The sequence below is a fragment of the Vicia villosa genome, unplaced genomic scaffold (genome assembly GCF_029867415.1).
Source record: "Vicia villosa cultivar HV-30 ecotype Madison, WI unplaced genomic scaffold, Vvil1.0 ctg.002896F_1_1, whole genome shotgun sequence".
NCBI lineage: Eukaryota > Viridiplantae > Streptophyta > Magnoliopsida > Fabales > Fabaceae > Vicia > Vicia villosa.
The window spans coordinates 62,643-72,383 of record NW_026706062.1 but is presented as its reverse complement, the minus strand read 5'-3'; the positions used below and the strand labels follow the sequence as shown (position 1 = coordinate 72,383).

The window sequence follows — 9,741 nt, the reverse complement described above, 5'->3', positions numbered from 1 at the left end:
GCAAATGCAATGTTTTTAAGGATCTTTAAGAATTTAGTTAGCAACATTTAGACATTTAATCAGTCACAACTTCGTCTGAGGAACCTTGGCTTCCGTCTTTAAGCGTCTTTCTTTAAGAATCAAGCTCACCATATCGAGTGGGTCATCGCCTCTGATTCGGGATACTTCTGAATTTTAAGGTACATGGCTAGAGGAAAATAAATCCTCTTGCCCCTTGGTAGGTACTGAGTCTCTGAATTGGGAGGTGTGTGGCCAGAGGAAAATAAATCCTCTTGCCCCTAGATAGGAATTCAGTCCTTGATAAGAGCACCTGAAATTGTGCGCCCTAAATTCCTAAGATCCTTGAAAGGGTTAGTTAATCTTGTTATGTTATGATGTCATGATGTCATGATGTTATGCGAGTGCAATGCATCGGGCAAAGCGTAAGATAGTAAGGACGAATGAGTCCTTTAACAAAACCTGCAAGGAAACAAATGTTAGTAGCAAACACAAACAAGTCACACAAGTTTCCTTAGGTTTAGGGGCTTGCATGAAGTTCGTAGGTAAGTAACCTCCCCACTGAAGTTTAGTTGGTTCAACCTGTCCTAGAATAGTAACCGGGTTCTATGGTGCTCATATCCCTGATCTTTCTCGCGGGCATTGTATCAACATGGCACCCGGTTGGCCAGCCAAAAGCATCCCTAGAGTCCAATCTCAATGAGTGTAGCATCGAGTATCAACCGGCTTCAGTCAGGAATCCAAAGCCAGCCATCTCGCTACTTCCTATAGGCCAAAGTCAAGTTCAACTAAGGTTCTAAGGGCGAATTAGTGCTAATGACACCACGCGGTAGCCAAACGTCTCCTCGATCAGATTCAAGGGCCATCAGGACAAACCAAAGTGTTGCACTAACGGTGGTTACCAGTTCAACCATAACGATACATGTCGTACAGCCTCCCTGGTCTATTGCCACATACCTAAGGTACACTGGATCCGGGTGTAGGATCTTTCTCACAGCAGAATACCCAAAACAGCCTTTAGAATATAAATCAAACAAATCAAACAATTAAAGTGATCCTAACTTTAAGGTAACCCCTCTTTTACTCGAAAAATCCCCAGCAGAGTCGCCAGTTCTGTAATACGGTGAACTGACTTTTTTGAAATGTCGCGGTAAGCAAGAGTCGCCACCGACTTTTATTTTATCCAATTGGAAAGGCTAAAAGAATAGAAAAATACCTTTGAAAGAGATTTGAGTTCGGGGGGTAGGTTATACAAAGGGAAGGTGTAAAGCATCCTTTGTATCCATGGTTATCCATGGGCTCTTAATTGCTTAGCTCACTTTGTTTTCAATAATGTTTGAATTGTTTGAAAAGTAGGGTGTGAATAGAAATTTGAATAAGAACTTTAGCTTGTAAATAAGCGTAGTCTTTTTGAATTTGATTTTGAAAATAAGTGGGAAATTTTTTTTGAATTTTGAATTTGAATTGAGCAAGCAATTACAAGCTACTTACCCTAAGTTTGAAAAATTGTTCTTTTAGCCTTTCGGGCAAAAGGGTCTATCCATACCATGAGAGGGCAGGAAGTCTTTCAATTGGATGTTTAAGGGTCATCGAGAATAATCGTTCGCCACAAGACTGTCCCATGCCATAAAGAGGGCAGGTAGTCTAAGGGAAGGATATAATAGTCATTAATTTTTTTAGGCATCATGCGAGGATACCTTAGCAATAGGGACAATCATCACATTTTACCGAGGCAGCTTCGAGGGAGTTTCAATAACTTTGAAGGCAACATTTGCTTTTGGTATCCTCGGAATCGAGGGACTTGACTATTTTTAGGCAACAAAATTAATAAAGCAACAAGGCAACAGTAATAAGGCAACAAGGCAACCAGAGGTATTACCCTAAAGGTGTGTGGGTGCAACAATCACGTGGCTAATTCAGATATTTATCTTGTAATTAGTGATGCTAATTCAATTCATGGTTGCACTCCCTATATTACTAACCACAGCAATTAATATTATACAGAAATTTAAAGGCAGAAAAAATAAAAGTTCCTACGTTATTACAATAAACACCTGCGGGGAAGGGGAAATAAACGCAGGAAATAAGAGGGAACAATAATTAGTTTTAAATATCTTTGAATGCCTTGATCTACCTCGAACCCTCGATTGACTCTGAAAATTAAGAGGAAAATAAATAATGGTTAGTGTATTACAAATTCATTGACTATTTGAAGTAAACCCTATTTTGGGCAAAAGGCAAAATAAGAATTAAAATGATATTTAAAAAAAAGGGAATTAGAACTTAGCTTTTTGATCTGATGGCGCGTGGCTGAAGGATTTTGGTTACTCCTGAAAATTAGCCACGAAGAAGAAAAAAATGTTAGTGCATTAAAGATCTCAACAATTATAACGTGACAGATCAAAAATTAAAATAGTAATAATTTAGCCAAACAAATAAAAGGCAAGGCAAAAGGAAAATCCCAAAGGGACAGAAGTTAATTTATTGTTAATAGAAAAAACAGGTAAAAACCTAAACTAAGGTTAATGGACAACACCTACCAATAACAGTGATTAGTGATCATGATAGAAACAGGGTTTAAGGCATAAAATAAATTTAATTAGCCCAAAATTAAATTATTACCCTAAAATAATTATTAGCAAAAAAAACGATTATATTTAATGTAATGAGAAAAATCGGGTTTTCGATTAAAAAATAAATGGTTATAAAATTGTTATGTAATAAAAATAATTTGTTTTAAACAAAATAAGTAAAAAAGAAATTATACTAAAAAGAAGAAAAAAAGAAAATAAATAAAAGGAATTTATGTAATTAAAAATAAATAAATTGAAAAAAAACTTAGCTCTGATCTGGTGTGTTGATGAGGGTGCATGATGAGAAAGTGGCCAGCAAAGTTGTTTGGCCAAAACAAAGTTAATGGTCAAAGAAAGTACCTGCAAAAAAGGATAGTAATAATGTTAATAATGAAGATAATAATATTAATAATAATAATAATAAGAAAAGAATTGGGGTTTAGAAAATTAAATTATGGACAAAATTACAAATAACCTGATTTGGCCAAATACCAAAAGATTTTTGGCCAAATACGAATGAATAACCTTGATTTGGCCAAAAGCCAAAAGACTTTTGGCCAAAAAACTTGGGATACCCCTTGAGGTCAAGGGATAAAACTCCTTCCACTTGGTCAATCCGTATAAAACCTGTTCATAACCTGACTATTACGGTTAAGAAAACAAATGGAAAAATAAAAAATTCGTCAAAATAAAATAAAAAAAATACAAAAACCTGATTATAAATCAAATAAAATAAGAAAACGAAGCTACAAATTTTTTGAGATTTTTCTGAAAATATGAAAACAGAAATTAAATCAAATAAAATAGAAAAACGAGGAATTTGCGATTTTGAGAATCGAAATCTTTTAGAATTCTATTCTAAAGGAGTATTGTTCTACGATTTTTTTCTGAACTTCTGGAAAAAATTCGGAGCAAATCGAAATAGTAGTTTCAGAATTCGACTGATAGGCTGAAAAATTTATTACTGTGCTGCAATCGGAATTGAAACCCTGAAGAAGGAGAAGTAGGAGAAAATATTTTTTGTGTTTGTGAGAAGAGAGAGAGAGAGAGTGAGAATAAGGGTTAGAATCGTTAGGTTTTTTCTTTTAAAAGTGTAGAACCTAGTGCTATTTATACATAAAAATTAGGTTAACAAAAATATTAAAAGAATCAATTAATTAATTAATAAATCATAACTCTAAATCAAATATAATTTGATTTTGATTTTTGAAATATTTAACTAATTATGTTGATTCTTTCCTAAACTATACAATTATACAATATTTAGAAATATGTACAAAATCTTTGTAAATCTTTTTTTTTAATGATTTTTTGGACTAAAAATACAAAAAATAAAGATTTTAATGAAAAAAATAATATTTTAAAAATGCCTGATAAATAAATACGAAAATAATAATTAAATGATGAAAAAAATACTATTTTTGATTTTTTTAATATTTTATGATTTTTGGTGATTTTTTTACTAAAAAATGCATAAAAGTGAAAATTGACTATTTTAAAAAATGCCTATTTAATTAGTACGAAAATTAAAATTAAAATGATAAAAAATGCAATTTTTGTGATTTTTGAATAAATGGAATTAAAGTTAGAACTAAAATTAAAAAGAAAGTAAAAATGTTAGAAGTGGGATTTGAACTCGGGACCTCGCGGTAATGAAGCTTTCACGCTCAAATTCTTACCAATTGTGTCAATTCATTTATTCGAAATAAAATGGCGTTCGTAAGTATATGAGGGCAAATTTTGGGGTATGACAGCGTGTGTTAAAGAAATTCAAGCTTCTGAACTGTCAAGTCAACGCATCTGAAAGTACCCATCCGGAATGACTCTGATAATTCAAGAGTGAGAAGTCTCAAGGCTCTGAACTCAAAAGACTCTGAAGTCTCATTCTCATCAAGTTCTAAAGATAGAACCTGATAAACTCTGAACTCTATTGAAGCTTCATCATCTTATATTAGAAGCCTCTGACTATAAGTTAAAGACTGAAGGAAAAGATTGAGAAAATAGTACAATAGTTCAAAAGCAAATATCCTTTCTAATGCCCACAATATCAGTAAAAAGGAAAATACTAGGCTAAATTACAGTTTTGGTCCCCCTATTTTGGGTTTTTCACGATTTTGGTCCCCCTATTTTCTTTTTAAACAGTTTTGGTCCCCCATCCCAATTTTGATGCGATTGTTCATGTACGGACATGTACTGTTCATGTACGGACATGCACTGTTCATGTACGGACATGTACTGTTCATGCACTGTTCATGGACAAAATTGGGATGGGGGACCAAAACTGTTTAAAAAGAAAATAGGGGGACCAAAATCGTGAAAAACCTAAAACAGGGGGACCAAAACTGTAATTTAGCCAAAATACTATTGCACCATCACCTCACACCCATTATTGCTGCAAGCGCCACTCTACTACTATACAATCAAGCGACTTCATGAAAACTTTAATATTAAGGATACTCCAACTTCACCATCCATCAGATCTATTCTTCATCTATATAAAGAGGTTTTTGAAGCATGGAAAAATAACATATATTAAGGAAAGAAGAACGTGAAGTGAGAAAATACTCTGCACTTAAATGAATTATAGGACACAATAAAGTATATTGCACTTAAGTGAAATACAAAATATGGTAGGTACATTGAGTTTAAGTAAGATATAATACACCATATAATATAATGCACTTAAGTGGGATTTTTAGCTTGTAGTACACACAATTGATTCTATAAAGAACCCTTGTTATATAAATTAGACTAATTATTAAATGGGCTAGTTGTTGTGTTATAAGTAGTAATTATGGGGGTGTAGAAATAAGCCCATTAGGAATAAATGAAAAATAGAGTTTCCATTATATTAGTTAATTAGAATTAGAGGAAATATATAAATTTGAAATATCAGTAAAGAACTAGGTTAACAGAACAAAACAAAAGCCAAGAGTTTAGAGAGGATACGTAGCAGCTGCAACACATAGAGACAAGGCTGGAAATTCAATCGGAGAATTTTATAGTGAACTTCAATCCAAGGTAAGGGTGGGATTTAACTCTATAACCGGGATTATGATAAATGATATGTGGTATTTTGGGTTGCTGAAATTACTACTGTGTTTGGTGTTGTTGTTGTTGTCTGTGTTGGTGTTCTTTGTTGTGATGTTTTTGAAATCGAAAATAAATTGATTCTGGTTTGGTCAATGAATTATCGTTGCAAAATAAAATTGTTCTGTGTCGATTTAGTAGAAATTGAAGTTTCTGTAATACTGAATGTGATGATAATGGATTCGATGAAGTTGAAAAAAAGAATGAATTTTGGAAATTAGTAGGAGAAGGAGAAGAAAAGTGGTGGAAGAAGAATTGGGGCGGGGCCACACAAGTAAGGGGTGGGCGCCTCATAAGCCAAGGAATAGTGGCGGGGGCCATAGGGATAAGGGGTGGGCGCCCCTTAAGCCTGGGATGGGCGCCCCAAAATGACAAAAGTGGGTGGGGTGGGCGCCATGCCTCCTAAGGGAAACAGGGGGGCATTTAATTCTGGTTGTCTCCTTAATTGTTGTCTTAATTAATTGTGCTAGCCTAATATGAACAGAGATCACAAAAGAGATTTAGGAAATATATTAGTATGGTTTAAAAATTAAACACTTGAGTGATTAGTATAATTGTTTCAGTAATATTATTTAACAAAGTAGTGATAAATAACATGTAGTATATCAGTAGCAAAAAATAAATTGGCTTAGCAGTAAAAGCATTTTGGTGATAGTAGAATAATGACAAATAATAGATTTTGATAGCATAAGTAATTTCTAATGACATGGAACTAGTACCAGTAATAAGAAATTGATGGAAACGATGCCGAATAGGAGTATTAGTAATTTTAACCGATAATTTAATTAACCGATATGGATCAAAAACTGTCCGAAAAATTACGGAACGCGTGTATGTTGTTTTGATTGAATATTTGTTGAAAACATGTAAACTTGCAGGTGATGTGAAGTTGGTTGAGTTTCCTCTTTTTATAGGCAAAAATGAAGTTATAGGCTTTATGGCCAATATTGATAAGTCGTTATGTTGTTGTTGAATTATTATCGTTGTTGTTGTTGTGACATTCATAATTGTGTCGCATACATTGCATATTAAGTTGGAGCTGATGCTCGAAATTTTTTCCTGGATTGGCAAATTAAGTTGAAGGCGTATGCCTTGTTGACGCCTCTATTAACTGGCAGTTTTTAAGTTGGGAGTTCTGCTCCAATGGTACCACATGCATGTGCATTGTCCTGATTCGCATTTTAAGTCGCATATTTAAGTTGTTGTGTTGATAAGTTATGAAGATTGTAATAATTGTTTGTATGAAATGGTGATTTTATATACTCGAATTCTAATATATTGTTTATCATACACTCGTTTATATAGTTCGATATCTCACCCCTTTTGTTTGAATGTTACTCCTATGTTGGTAACGTGCAGGTAATCAAGAAGGATAGTTGTTACCTTCATTAGTTCGAGCCAATGTTGTCGCTCTGATATGCTGCACTCGGGGGGACGAACGCATGTTTTCTTCCTTATTGTTGATTTATTTCCGTTGTTGAATTTTTTATTTGTATTCCTTTAAGAATTGTTATTTCTAAAGTTGTTTTATGTCGAAATAATATGCTATGTTTATTTGAAGTTTAAAGTTGTGAATCTGCTGCGTGATTAATTAAAGTTGATTTATCTTAAAGAGACTAAACAGGTTGAATACGAGTTTATCTGTTTAAAAGTGTTATGTATCTGTATTGAATGCATTTATGTCGTTGTTATTAAGATGCAAATGCGATATCCCATGTGTTGGTTAAAATTTTTATACTCTAATTTTTATTGTAATTTTTATACTCTAATTTTTATACTCTAATTTTTATACTCTAATTTTTTATACTCTAATTTTTAGGGTGTTACATTAATGGTATCAGAGCATGTCGGTCCGTCCGACCAAGTCGTTGAGTCGTAGTATTGTTTAATAATTGAGTATTGTTACTTAGTTCTAAATGTTGTTTATGTTGTAGTGATAAGTTGGAATGATTGGAAGGAATGATGCTGTAATTGCTGCTGCTTTGGAGGCTATGGCTCATGCTATGGCGAATCAGCCGAACGCTGACGAGAATGTTGGATCTCGTAGTTTGGCGACCTTCCAGTGGGAGTATCCTCCTACCTTCAAGGGAACTTATGATCCTGATGGCGCGTTGACTTGGTTGAAGGAGATTGAGAGGATCTTCTATGTGATGGACTACTTTCCAGCACATAAGGTTTAGTATGAAACTCATATGCTAGCAGTCGAGGCTGGTGACTGGTTGCTAGAGACTCATCAGAGATTGGAGACTGCAGGTGAGGAGATCACTTGGGTCGTGTTCCTTAGGGAGTTCATGAGGAAGTATTATCCTGAAGATGTTCGAGGAAATAAGGTAATTGAATTCCTTGAGTTGAAGCAGGGGAATAAGTTGATCGTTGAGTATGCTGCGAAGTTTGTTGAGTTGGCCAAGTTTTATCCGCATTATAGCGAGGCGACTGCTGAATTTTCAAAATGCATCAAGTTTGAGAATGGGTTGCGCTCTGAGATCAAGAAGGCAGTTGGTTACCAGAAGATTCGAGTATTTGCTGATCTGGTTGATAGTTGCAGAATCTATGAGGAGGATAATAATGCACATTATAAGATTGTCAGTGAAAGGAGGGGTAAGAACCAACAGAATCGTGGCAAGCCTTATGATGCTCTAGCTCGGAAAGGAAAGCAGAAAGTTGCACATGGTCAGAGAACTAGTGGGGGAGATGCTCCTGCTGGTATTGTCTATTTCAATTGTGGGAAACCTAGTCATAAGAGTAATGTGTGTACTGCTGAAGTGAAGAGGTGTTTCCGTTGTGGTAAGATAAGACATGCGATGTCTGAGTGCAGGCATAAGGAGATGGTTTGTTTCAACTGTGGTGAAGAGGGGCACATTTGTGGTCAGTGTCAGAAACCGAAGCAGGCATAAACTGGTGGAAAGGTGTTCTCTTTGGATGGGACTCAGACAGGAAATGAGGACGGGCTTATCAGAGGTAAATGTTTCATTAATAGTACTCCTTTAATCACTATTATTGATACTGGTGCTACTCATTATTTTATTGCTGCTGAATGTGTTGAAAGATTGAATCTTGTGTTGTCTGCTTTGAATGGAGAGATGGTTGTTGATCTTCCAATTAAGGGATCGGTGACTACTTCTCTTGTGTGCTTAAAGTGTCCTTTGTCGATCTTTGACAGAGACTTTGTTGTTGATATAGTTTATATACCGTTAAGAGGGTTGGATGTGATCTTAGGCATGAACTGGTTAGAGCATAACCATGTTCATATTAATTGTTATGATAAGTCAATGAGGTTTTCTACTCCTAAAGAGGAGGGAGTTGATTTGTTATCTGCTAGGCAATTGCGACTGTTAATGAAAGAAGAAGTTCAGGTTTTCTCGTTAATGGCGTCGTTGTCTATTAAGAATCAAGCTATAATTGTTAAGTTGCAGGTGATGCGAGAATTTTCAGAAGTTTCCCCTGCTAAAATTCCTGATATACCGCCAGAAAGAGAAGTTGAATTTACGATTGATTTCGTACCTGGTACCAGACCTGTGTCTATGGCACTGTACAAGATGTCTGCATCTGAATCGTCGGAATTAATGAAGCAACTGGAGGATTTACTTGAAAAGAAGTTTGTAAAACCAAGTGTATCTACGTGGGGAGCTCCAGTGTTTCTAATAAAGAAGAAAGATGGAAGCATGAGACTTTGCATTGATTATAAACAGTTAAATAAAGTAACAATTAAGAACAAGTATCTACTTCCAAGAATAGATGATTAGATGGATCAATTGGTGGGTGCTCGTGTGTTTAGTAAGATTGATTTGAGGTCGGGTTATCATCAAATTAAAGTGAAAGATGAAGATATGAAGAAGTCGGTTTCAGAACGCATTATGGACCTTATGAATATTTGGTGATGCCTTTCGGTGTTACTAATGCGCCGGGAGTATTTATGGAATACATGAACCGTGATTTTTATGATTATTTGGATCGGTTTGTTGTGGTGTTTATTAATGACTTTCTGATTTATTCTAAGACGGAAGAAGAGCATGTTGAACATTTGAAATTAGTATTACAAGTTTTGAAAGAGAAGAAGTTGTATGCAAAGTTGTCCAAGTGT

General features: G+C 34.8%; 1 protein-coding gene across 1 annotated transcript; it reads left to right on the top strand.

The window, feature by feature from the left end:
- The first annotated feature begins 7,852 nt into the window (after window positions 1-7,852).
- Window positions 7,853-9,403, top strand: LOC131640020 (uncharacterized). Its single transcript, XM_058910438.1, has 2 exons — window positions 7,853-8,488; window positions 8,591-9,403. The coding sequence occupies exons 1-2, from the start codon at window positions 7,853-7,855 to the stop codon at window positions 9,401-9,403; spliced, it is 1,449 nt and encodes a 482-aa protein (XP_058766421.1).
- The last annotated feature ends 338 nt before the right edge of the window (window positions 9,404-9,741 follow it).